Source organism: Chiloscyllium punctatum, chromosome 6 (assembly GCF_047496795.1).
Source record: "Chiloscyllium punctatum isolate Juve2018m chromosome 6, sChiPun1.3, whole genome shotgun sequence".
Lineage (NCBI taxonomy): Eukaryota > Metazoa > Chordata > Chondrichthyes > Orectolobiformes > Hemiscylliidae > Chiloscyllium > Chiloscyllium punctatum.
In genome coordinates, this window is record NC_092744.1 from 18,728,464 (window position 1) to 18,741,618 (window position 13,155).

General features: G+C 43.1%; 1 protein-coding gene across 3 annotated transcripts in view; it reads left to right on the forward strand.

The window, feature by feature from the left end:
- LOC140478752 (rho guanine nucleotide exchange factor 26-like) overlaps positions 1-13,155 on the forward strand; it is a 209,335-nt gene that overhangs the window by 153,768 nt on the left and 42,412 nt on the right. For all 3 annotated transcript variants that reach the window (XM_072572085.1, XM_072572086.1, XM_072572087.1), the window contains one exon: positions 8,170-8,324. In XM_072572085.1, coding sequence (XP_072428186.1) covers positions 8,170-8,324 — 155 coding nt within the window. The remainder of the gene's footprint in view (positions 1-8,169; positions 8,325-13,155) is intronic.

A 13,155-nucleotide genomic window follows, 5' to 3' on the forward strand; every position in this document is an offset into this window, starting at 1 on the left:
AGGCGGCGATATATTCAGAAGATACAGACTGGTTTGGAGAGGAATTAGCCGGTGGTGGTGTTCCCATGTGTCTGCTGCTCTTGTCCTTCTGAATGGAAGTGGCCATGGGTTTGGAAGGTGCCCTCTAACTATCTCCAGTGAATTGATGTAGTGCATCTTGCTGAAGTACTCACTGCTGCCACTGAGCATCGGTGGTGGAGGGAGTGAATGCTTGTCAATGTGGTACCAATCAAGCGGGTTGCTTTGTCCTGGATGGTGCCACGTTTTGTTGGAGCTCCACTCATCCAGACTCCACCACAGTCCTTTATAGATGATGGACAAGCTTTGGGGAGTCAGGAGGAGAGTTACTCGCGGCAGGATTCCTCGTGTCTGGCCTGCTTGTTTATGTGGCTAATCCAATACAGTTTCTGGAAATGAAGTGTTAAACCTAGCTGCCCTCTTGGCCAGACACTGAAAAAAAGAGATTGACTGCTGTCACTGAGCCCTGGAAACTAATCATGTGTGTGCTCAATGGGAGCCACACATTGCAGGCACTGATGTCAACATGTGCACTTTAAGTGTGATGTCATGCGCAGGGTAACCCACGATTTTGTTTTGTGATGGGAAGAGGGATGTCAGACACAAGGCTGGGGATGGTAGCAAATTCCCAGATTCTGAAGGGAAGAGAAGGAAAGCCCAGGGGCCAACCAGGAGATTGTAAGGGGCCATGAGGCTTTTGCCTGCTCCTGCCCCCATCCCCCTCCTCCTGTATTTGCTTTTATTGCACGCATGACTCAACCAGCACTGGCTATGAAACAGTTTGAGTTGTTTTCAGTTCTGAAATGTATGGCAGCTATCGTGTAAAGATAAGTTAAATGCAAATTTTGTTTCCTTCTGTAGCATGTAAATCACTTTTCAAGTCTTCTCGTTATCAGCCTATCGTGCGTTTTGCCTGACCTATTTTAACTGCTGTCAACGTCACTTTGTTTAAGTTAGCATACAGAAATATTGTCTTGTGCACTACCTTTGTTTTTCTGTAATTTTTTCCACTACAGTGGTTATTGAACATGGAACATTACAGCGCAGTCCAGGCCCTTCGGCCCTTGATGTTGCACCCACCTGTGGAACCAATCTGAAGCCCATCTAACCTACACTACTCCATTATCATCCATATGTTTATCCAATGACCATTAAAATGCCCTTAAAGTTGGTGTGTCTGCTACTGTTGCAGTCAGTGCATTCCAAACCCCTGCTATTCTCTGAATAAAGAAACTACCTCTGACATCTGTCCTATATCCATCACCACTTAATTTAAAGCTATTTTCCCTCATGCTAGTGATCACCATCCAAGGATAAAGACTCTCACTGCCCACTCTATCTAACCCTCTGATTATCTTATATGTCTTAATTAAGTCACCTCTCAACCTTCTCTCTAACGAAAACTGCCTCAAGTCCCTCAGCTTTTCAGCATAAGACTTTCCCTCCATACCAAGCAACATCCTAGTAAATCACCTCTGAACCCTTTCCAAAGCTTCCACATCCTTCCTATAATGTGATAACTAGAACTGTATGCAATACTCCAGATGTGGCCACACTCGAGTTTTGTACAGCTGCAATATGATCTCATGGCTCCAAAACTCAATCCCTCTACCAATAAAAACTAATGCACCATATGCCTTCTTAACAACCCTTTCAGCAACTTTCAGGGATCTATGTACCCGGACACTGAGATCTCTCTGCTCATCTACACTACCAAGAATCTTACCATTAGCCCAGTAACCTACATTTCTGATACTCCTTCCAAAGTGAATCACCTCACACTTTTCCACATTAAACTCATTTGCCGCCTCTCAGCCCAGCTCTGCAACTTATCTATGTCTCTCTGTAACCTACAACATTCTTCGTCACTATCCACAAGTCTACTAACCTTAGTGCCATCTACAAATTTACTGACCCACTCTCCTATGCCATCATCCAGGTCATTTATAAAAATGACTAACAGCAGGACCCAAAACAGATCCTTGCAGTATTCCACAAGTAACTGAACTCCAGGATGAATATTTCTCATCAACCACTACCCACTGTGCTCTTTTAGCTAGTCAATTTATAATCCAAACTGCTAAATCACCCTCAATCCCATGTCTCCGTATTTTGTGCAAAGGCGTACTATGGGGAACCTTATCAAGGGCCTTACTGAAATCCATATACACCACATCAACTGCTTTACCCTCAGACACCTGTTTGGTCACCTTCTCAAAGAATTCAACAAGGTTTGTGAGGTATGACCTACCCTTCACAAAACCACGTTGACTATCCCTAATCAACTTATTCCTTCTTAGATGATTATAAATCTTATCACTTATAACACTTTCCAACACTTTACCGACAACCAAAGTAAGGTTCATAGGTCTATAATTTCCAGAGTTGTCGCTACTCCCCATCTTGAACAAGGGAACACCATTGGCTATCCTCCAATCTTCTGGCATTATTCCTGTAGACAATGATGACATAAAAATCAAAACCAAAGGCTCCACAATCTCCTCCCTGACTTCCCAGAGAATTCTGGGATAAATTCCATCTGGCCCAGGGAATTTGTCTCTGTTACACTTTCCAGGATCGCTAACACCTCCTCCTTATGCACCTCAATCCCATCTAGTTTAGTAGCCTGTATCTCAGTATTCTCCATGACCACTTTGTCTTTTTCTAGTGTGAATGCTGACAAAAGATATTCATTTAGCACTTCCCCTATCTCCTCTGACTCCACGCACAACTTCCCACTACTATGTTTGATTGGCCCCAATCTTACACGAGTCATTCTTTTATTCCTGATATACCTACAGAAAGCTTTAGGGTTTTCCTTGATCCTATCTGCCAATGACTTCTCATGTTCCCTCCTGGCTCTTCTTAGCTCTCTCTTTAGGTTTTTCCTGGCTAACTTGTAACTCTTAAGAGCCCTAGCTGAGCCTTCACATCTCATCCACACATAAGCCTTCTCCTTCCTCTTGACAAGAGATTCAACTTCCTTAGTAAACTACGCTCGACAACTTCCTCCCTGCCTGACCAGTACATACTTATCAAGGACCCACAGTAGCTGGTCATTGAATAAGCTCCACATTTCAACTGTGCCCATCCCCTGCAGTTTCCTTCCCTATCCTATGCATTCTAAATGTTGCCTATTTGCATCATAATTGCCTTTCCCCCAGCTATAACTTTTGCCCTACAGTACATACCTATCCCTTTCCTTCACTAAAGTAAACATAACCAAATTATGGTCACTATCACCACAGTGCTCACCTACTCCAAATCTAACACCTGGCCGGGTTCATTGCCCAGTACCAAATATAATGGGGCCTCACCCCTCTCGGTCTGTCAGGAAACCCTCCTGCACACATTGGACAAAAACTGACTCATCTAAAGTACTTGAACTATAGTATTCCCAGTCAATATTTGGAAAGTTAAAGTCCCCCATAACAACAACCATTTCACTCTCGCTCCTATCGAGGATCATCTTTACTCTCCTATCCTCTACATCTCTGGGACTATTTGCATGCCTGTAGAAAACTCCCAACAGGGTAATCTCTCCTTTCCTGTTGCTAATCTCAGGCCATACTACCTCGGTAGATGAGTCCTCAAACAGCCATTATGCAACCATGCTACTGTCCTTGACTAACAGTGCCACTCCACCCTCTCTTTTACCATTTTCTTTGCTCTTATGAAACATCTAAATCCCAGAATCTGCATTAACCATTCCTGTCCCTGCTCTACCCATGTCTCTGAAATGGCCACAACATCAAAATCCCAGGTACTAACCCATGCTGAAAGTTCACTCACCTTATTCCGGATCCTCCTGGCGTTGACGTAGACACACTTCAAACCAACTTCTTGCTCTCCGGTGCCTTGTTGCGAACTTGAAATCTAAGTTCTGACTTCACTACTCTTACCCTCCTGTATATTTGAACTACAATTTTGGTTCCCACCTCCTGCTGAATTAGTTTAAACCCACCCGTAGAGCATTAGCAAATTTCACCCCCCCCCCCTCAGGATATTGGTACCCCTCTGGTTCATTTGAAGACCATCCAGTTTGTAGAGGTCTCACCTACCCCAGAAAGAGCCTCAATTATCCAGGAATCTAAAATCCTCCCTCCTGTACCATCCCTGTAGCCACATGTTCAACTCCTCTCTCTCCCTATTTATTGCCTCACTAACATGTAGCAGGGGCATCAAACCAGAGATAGCAACTCTGTTTGTCCTAACTCTAAGCTTCCACCCTCGCTCCCTGAATTTCATCCTTAAATCCCCATCTCTCTTCCTACCTATATTGTTGGTGCCTATGTGGGCCATGCCTTGAGGCTACTCCCCCTCCCCCTCAAGGATCCCAAAAACGCAATCAGAGACATCACAAACCCTGACACTTGGGAGGCAACACACCAACCGTGAGTCTCTCTCTCATCCCCACAGAACCTCCTATCTGTCCCCCTAACTATGGAATCCCCAATGACTAAAGCTCTGCTCCTCTTTCCCCTTCCCTTCTGAGCAACAGGGACAGACTCTGTGCTAGAGACCTGTGCCCCATGGCTTACCCCTGATAAGTCATCCCCCCCAACAGTATCCAGGATGGTATATGTTGTTGAGGGGAACAGTCAGAGGGGATCCCTGCACTGCTTGCTGGTTCCCTTTCCATCCCCTGACAGTAACCATCTACCTTTTCCTTATTCCTAAGGTGTGACTACCTCCCTGTAACTCTTCTCAATAATCCCCTCCATCTCCCAAATGACCCGAAGTTCACCCAGCTCCAGCTCAAGTTCCCTAATGCAGTTTTCAAGGAGCTGGAGTTGGGTGCACTTCCCACAGATACAGTCAGCAGGGACACTAGTGGTGACCCTTACCTCCCACATTCTGCAGGAGGAACATTCAACTGCCCTAACTTATATCTTTTAAAATTTACCTTCCGATTGGGCCTCTGATCATTGCTGTTGCTCCTCCCACTCCAACTGCCACTGAAAAAAATGAAGCTATAAAATTGTCAAAGCAATCAGACTTACCAAACAAATCCCAACCAATTATGCATTTGCTGCATAGACCAAGACCTGCGAGAGAAGCCATTACTTTAATTTCTGTTAACCTGTCACATTTTGTTTAATGTGGGTTGGAATTAAACCTCCCGCTGCTCCTATTATTCAATCTTCTATTCAAGGAACCAGTTTATTTAATGTTTGGCATGGGAAGTGTACTTTATTGAACAAAGATGTCATTGCTGGCATTGAGCATCATCAGGCTAAAAGGAATTTGTTTTGTGAAAAGCTTCACATGGGCACCATTCACAAAGTTTTTATATCATTGTTGGATTTTATATGCTTATATGGAAAAGTGTTGGAATAATCGATGTGATGAGATGCAAGCTAACAGTGATAATGGTAACCTTTGTACTATGTATGATGGTATCAACACAGAACTCACTCCTACCATTACCAAAGCAGCTCCTTTGAGGTCCAGAAATCTGGGGACATACTCATTGACAGGCAAATGGTCCATTGGATAGAACACTACACCCAAGCCATGCTCAGATTAAATGGTTATATGCTTGGTGATGTTCTGCAGCGATCTCTGAGCTTCATACGCAGCTGCTATCAGTTGAGATTGAAAAGGCCATTGAATCACTTGCAGTAGGGAAAGTCCTCAACACTAGCCCAGCTACTGAATTATCAAAATTCCTATCTCCTGCTATAGCTTTCTGACCACCTTATGTTGTACTGGAGTGAAGCTTCTGTCCCACACCATATGCATGACACAAACATCACATTATACCAGAACAAAGGGATTGCAACAACTACTGGGGAGCCTCTCACTACTTAATGTCAATGAAAAAGCCATTACCAAAGTCATTCTGTCAAAGTTTTATTCACTGGCCAACAAAACACACCCAGATGCACAGCGTGGTTTCATTTCAAGCATATTCCTGGTAGATATGACCTTTGCTCTATGTCAGCTTCAAGGGAACCACAGAACAGCAAAGACCACTCCACCTTGCCTTTGTGCATCGTGTCTTTGACACGATAAGCAGAAAGTATCTCTTTGTCAGATACTAGAGAACATCGATAGCCCTCCCAAACTTCTGCAGTCTCATAAGGTCCATTCATAACATTTATGGCATCTTTTCCATTTCCTGCTCCACTTCTGACAGTTTGAAGATCAAGAATGAAGTGAAATTTCTTAAACTTGATTCTGTTTTTTTTCTGACTGACCTATGCCTGATATAGAGCCTTTGTACCTTAAGCACTATCAGTCAGCCAAGTCTTCAACTTATCCAGATTGAAAGATAATGTAAAAGTGCAACTTGTGCTGATCAGAGAACTTCTGTACACTGATTATGCTGCAGTGGTAGTCCATTCTGAGTTGGAAATATATTGCAGTTCTTTCATTTTTGTTGAGACAAAAACCTGCAATTTCCTGCCTGACAGCCACAGTGTTCCAAGGGACTGCAAAATTCAAGATCTCCATGGGTTGTGTCTTTGTCACTGAAGGTATGTTGTAAATGGCAGGTGTATTGCAATTGGATTGAGGCACATGAGAGTGCAACATAGAAATGTAGAAAAAAGTCCAGCATTACAGATTATAGGAATAAATGAGAAAAGTAGAGAAATAATAAGTTCAGAATAACAGTCCATTCAACCCAGTGCACGCTGGCACCTCCAGTCTGCACTGAACCTTGACTCCAGACCACCCCAGGCTGCCCTTCAAGGCTGTCAAGGCCGGGAGACTGCTCTGGAGTAATCTCGTGGGTGAAAGTCCACATTGAGGCCAAATCTTTCTATAAATTAAAGTTGCTTGCAATTGCATTTGTACCTTTATTGCTAGTATCCCCACTTTCTGTTCAATGCCTTCTCTAATGTCAGTGCCACATTTTGGGAGTCTATATGCTGCCCCCTCTATTGTTTACTGATGTTCCTTGGTGTTTGTAAGCACTACCCATATAGATTCTATTTCAGCAGAGCTAATATCCTTCCTCATGCTTGCATTACTGTGCTCTTTAACCAGCAATGCTACCCCAACTCATTTTCCTCTTGGTCTTTCCAAAAAGCTGAACACCGTGGATATTCAATTCCCGTCCCTGGTCGTCCTGTAACTATGTTTCTGTCATCCCAAATATATCATACCTGTTTTTGTGCATTTGCATGACTAATTCATTTATTTAATTGCAAAGTAAATTGTGTATTAAGACACAAGGCTTTAAGGCTTGTTTTTTAAACATCTTTATTCCTGTTCACATGTGACCTTGTTTGATTCATGCCCTTGAATTCTTTGCCTTTTTTTTTCCATACTGCGTTTTATTTTGGCTCTTGTTTCTCTCTCTCTCTTTCTCTCCATGTCTCTTCTCTCTCTTCTCGACCTTACTGTGTAGATTTCCATCCCTTGCCATTTTGTTCACACATACTCAACAGAGAAAAGTTCCATTTTATTGCATTTTTCATTATGTGTGATTTGAAATATTTTGGAATGTGCTTTTGGATATTTTTATGAATAAATATTATTTATTCCAAAAAGACTCGCTGTGGGAGCTAAGCCATCTCCAGCAGATGATAGTGGTTCAAATAGATGACTCACCACCATTTTCTCGAGGGTGACTGGAAATGGCCAATAGAAACTGGACTTGCTGGTGACACCCACCATGTCACAAAAATGAAATTTTTATAAGAAGCCATTTTACCAATCAATCATGTGACAGGCCCAGGCAGGATCTGCTTAGATCTCAGCAGGCAGGTTGGAAAAATCTATTCTGCATTGTGTTGTCTCTGTCCATTATTCATGAAAAGCCCAACATCATCCTGCTGAGTTTAATTGGATTTATGCAAGGGGAACTGTTTGATTTGTCGTACCAGAAACCTTTGATAAATGACAAAATGCTGAAGGTGTTGCTTGCTTATCTGAGAAACTGCATTTCCAACTATTTCCAGAGGCAACTGTTACAAAAGTAAAATCATAAATTCTTCTGTGATCTGAACAGATAATTTGTTGAGTGACAGGAGACATTTAGATGCTCCTGCTAAATCCTATTGTGAACATTCTGACCATGTTAATTTTCTGGATGTCCTTTTTTTTTGATTGGAGGAGGGAATCATTAGATGGCATCAATACTTGTTTATGGCACTCTCTCTCTATCTGATCTGACAATCTGGTATTTTTTCTCCCTAGCCATTTCCCTTGGTCTCTTCCTCTCGATTTTTATCCAAGCGAGGTGAGCTCATGGGCTTCGTTGAGGACACAGGAATCTTTTCCAAACGCATGTCAAGGCAGCAAGTGTACTTCTTCCTGTTCAATGATGTCCTTATTGTCACAAAGAAGAAAAGGTAAGTCAGTGTTTCCCACTCTCCCTTCTCCTCTACTCCTGACCATCCCCCTGCCCCGACTCACCTTCTCCCCTCTTGCCTTCGCCCTCTCTCACTTTCCCATCTCCATCATTCCTCCTGAGTGTTTTGACTCATCGAGAACTGATTCTATAGGAGATCAGCACCCTTTGTAGTGAGTATCATTGGGTTATTTATAAACAAAGAGTTAACAAAGTCTCACATGCTGTGCGGACTTCTGACAAGTGTTGCTGGATAGTAACAAAACAGGATATCATCATTTTCGGGTTGCTCTGTGACCTACATACGTGAGTGCATATCTCTAGTCATGACGTTAATTTAACAGCCAGTAGTATAATGTATTGTCATTGGACTAGTGATCCAGATGGTCAAGCCCCTGATCAATGTGGGTTCAAATGCAATGAAATTTGAGTTCAGTGAAATCTGGAATGATGCCTAATCTTGACCACGTAACTATAGAATCATAGAGATGACACAACCCAAGGGGGCTAATTGGTCATCTTGTCCATACTGAGCCACTGACACCCAGATGCCCTTTCTAATCCCATCTGTCTATACAGAAGCCATTGCGCCCTGCAGCTTATACCACTTAAGGTGCAGATCCAGGTATTTTTTAGAAGAGTTTAGGATTTCTGCCTCCGCCACGAGCTCAGATAGTGAATTCCAGACATCCGCCACCCTCTGTGTAACAAAGCTTTTTCCTCATGTCCCCTTTAACCCTTCTGCCACTTAACCTGAATCGATGACTGGTTTTTGAACTCTCTGCCAAGGGAAACAGGTTCATTCTGTCTACTCTATCTCTACCCCTCACAATTGTGTACACTTAAATCATGTCACCCCTCAGCCTTCTCTGCTTCAAGGAAAACAACACAAACCTCTCCTCGTAGCTACTATTCTCCAGCCCTGAAAACATTCTACTGAAAAATGTCGCCATTATCATAAAAACCCATCTTGTTCACTTGCCTCTTTTAGGGATGGAAATCTGCTGTCCCTATCTGATCGACTTGTGACTCCATACCTACAGCAATGGGGCTGACTCTTAACTGCCCTCTGGAAATAGCCACCCACAAAAGTACCCACATCCCACAGTGGTGTCTTAAAAAAGACTAGTTCTCACGAGGTTAAGAAAGCGCACCAACACCTCTACTTCCTCAGGTGGCTAAGAAAATTCGGCATGGCCACAAGGACACTTCCCAATTTTTATAGAAAGCATCATGGAAAGTATCCTGCCTGGATGCATCACCTCATCCAGGGTTTGGCAACTGCTCTTCCCAACTCTCCAAGAAACTCCAGAGGTTCATGGACATAGCCCAGTTCATCGTGAAAACCAGCCTTCCATCTGTTGACCCCAGCTATACTTCCTGCTGCCTCAGGAAATCAACCAATATAATCATACCCTCCCACCCCAGTTATATTGTCTTCCACTCTCTTCCATAGGGCAGAAAATATGAAAGTTTGATTACACATCGAACAGATTCAAGAACAGCTTCTTCCACACTGTTATCAGACCTTTGAACAAACCTGTCAATTGTTAATTATGACCTCTCTCTTTCTCTGTGCACTTTTTTCTGCAGCTGTAACACTGTATTCTGCACTCTGTTTTGCTACCCTGATGCACTTTGTATGGTACAAGCTGCTTGTAGAGCATGCAAAACAATACTTTTCACTGTATCTCAAAACAACTGATAACAATAAATCAATTAAAGGTTCACCACTACTAGCTTTGCAGGAGAACCAGGCAGAAAATATTGCTCACATCCCAGGAATAAATAAACGAAAATCAGAGCAGTGAGCTGAGCGAGCATTTCAGAAGCATAGAGATTTCTTCCACCACAGATCAGGAATTGGATTCTGAGCTACCATAACACAAAGTTGCATTTATATCATTCGTTTAATCATAATACAACGTCTCAAGGGGCATCACAGGAACATTACCAGAAACACAGTGACACTGAGCTTCATAAGGAGCTTTTGGGGCAGGTGAACAATGTATGGTCAGTGAGATGGGTTTTTAGAAGTTTCTTAAAAGTGGAGGGAGCTGTATAAAGACGTGGCAAGGTTTAGGATGTGAATTCTAGGACTTACCTCCCAGACAGCTGTAGGTATGGCCTTCAGTGGTGGACGGATTAAAACCAGGCAATCAGAGGGCTATACCTGACTTGTGTGGCTGAGCTATTCACTTCCTGAGCCATCAAGGCATTCTGAAACTAATCCAAGCAAACATCCATACCACTGCATGTCACCACCAAACAAAGGGATAAGCAGGACAATTCCTGAACATTTATCTCACCTCTCCTGAAATTACTGAAACTCTGAACGCCCAGAAAAACCTCTCAGCTGGTGGCTCAGTGGTTAGCCCTGCTGCCTCACAGTGCTAGGGACCCTGGTTCAATTCTCCACCTTGGGCAACTGTCTGTGGGGTGTTTGCATATTCTCCCTATGTCTTTGTGGGTTTCCTCTCACCATCCAAAGATGTGCAGGTCAGGTGAATAGGCTGTGCTAAATTGCCCACAGTGTTCAGTGATGTATAGGTTAGGTGCATGAGTCATGAGTAAATGTAAGGGTTGGTTAGTCTCCAGAGAGTTGGTGTGGACTTGTTGGGCCAAATAGCCTGTTTCCATATTGTTGGGAATCTAATCTAAAAAAACTGAAGCTTCTTGCAGAATAATAAGAACCAGTGGCTTCAGTAAATATAGGTCATATAATTTGAGGAAGGTGTGCTTTTAAAGAATTGTTTATTTTCTGATATAATTTCTGGGAGTTGTTTTTCTTGCAAAGAGAAGGAAAAAAATTGCTGCTGGGAAGAGGGAGGTTATAAGATTTTAAATAGCCGAATGTACTGAAGGGAAGGCTGTTACTTCTCAAAACGTGCTGGCCTGCTTTCAAGTGGATGCAGTAAACATCCAGCCTAGATCAGAAGCAGATGTTTTGCAGCAACTTGGAAAGCTGACAGATGTATGTGTCCCAATTGTCACTCGTTGCTGTGTGCTAGTGTTGCCCAAACTATAACAAACATAACTGCAGACTTGGATTTATATGAACAGTGTTTTATAATGGCTGGTGTTCACTGCCACAGCATTGCTGAGAGTTTCTGAAGTTGTTGACAGTGTGGGTGGTAGTGATGACGCTGCCATAATTACTGATCTCTAGCAGCCCTGGTAAAGAGCCTTTTCCTTGTACCCCCTGCAACTCCTGAGGGTATTTTGTGCTTCAGCGATGGCGTCTGGTGGGGAATTCCAGTAAGTTAGTAACACGAGAAAGTCATTCAGCCCCTCAAGCCTGACCTGTATCTGTGATAGCCTCAGTGGTGGTAACCATGAAAATGTAAGGGTTGGTTAGTCTCAGGAGAGTTGGTGATCAATTTGTTATAAAATAAAGTCATTTCGTTCACTGATGCCCTTTAGAGAAGGAAGTCTGCCTTCCTTACACTTTCTGGCCTACATGTGACTCCAAACTAGCATGGTGGCTCAGTGGTTAGCACTGCTGCCTCACAGTGCTCAGGTCCCAGGTTCAATTCCACCCTCGGGTGCCTGTCTGTGTGGAGGTTGCACATTCTTCCTGTGTCTGTGTGGGTTTCCTATGTGTGCTGCAGTTTCCTCCCACAGTTCAAAGATGTTCAGGTTAGGTCATTTGGCAATGCAAAGTTACCCAGAAGCTAGGTGGAATGGCCATGGGAGTGCAGGGTTACAGGAATAGAGCAGGGGGTGGGATGCACTTTAGGGGTCATTGTAGATTTGATGGGCTGAATGACCTGCTTCCACACTGTAGGAATTCTATGATAATGTGATTAAGTCTGAATGCCCTCTAAAATGGCCAAGCAAGACCCTCAGTCCAAATTTGAATTGGCTATGAATTCAGCAACAATCACACCCCATGAAAGAATTGTTAAAGTAATTCCACTGACCTGATAGAAGTTTATGAAATGCATGGATAGAGTTGACAGTCAGAATTATTTTCCCACAGTTGAAATGTACTAGAGGGCATGCACTTAAGGTCGAGGGGGAAAGTTCAAAGGAGATGTGAGGGTCAAGTTTTTTATATAGAGAGTGGTAAGTGCCCAGAACACACCGCCAATGGTAGTGGTGGAGGCAGATTCAATAAGGGCATTTAAGGGGCTTTTAGATAAGCACATGAATAAGCAAAGAATGGAGCGATATAAGACCATAAGACATAGGAGCGGAAGTAAGGCCATTCGGCCCATCGAGTCCACTCCGCCATTCAATCATGGCTGATGGCATTTCAACTCCACTTACCCGCATTCTCCCCATAGCCCTTAATTCCTTGTGACATCAAGAATTTATCAATCTGGGCCATGCACAGGCAGAAGTGATTAGTTTATCTTGGCATAATGTTTGGCATAATATCGTGGGCCGAAGGGCTTATTCCTGTGCTGCACAGCTCCATGTTTTATGACTTAACTTCAACTCCATCTCCCTTCATACCTCAATCTCATAAAACTATATCAATCTCAGTCCTAAAATTACCCTCCAGCTTTGATAGACAGATGTTTTATAAACAGAGAATTTCTGATTTCGGCTGCTATTCATGAGAAGAAAGTGTTAATGCCAGCTTTTGCGTCCAGTTGTCCTGGCTCTGATTTTATGATTCTGTCTCCCTCAGTTTGAAGTTACATGAGAGATGGACTATTTTCTCTTTGGAAAGGTCACTGAAAACACAGAAGGAGAAAAACTGTAAAGGTTGATGTCACCACAGTCTGATGGTCTATTTGTGAATTAAATGGTAATCAATCAATGTCACGATGAGGAGTGGGATCCCATCATATGATGGAATGGAAAGGCGTAGATTCAGGAGC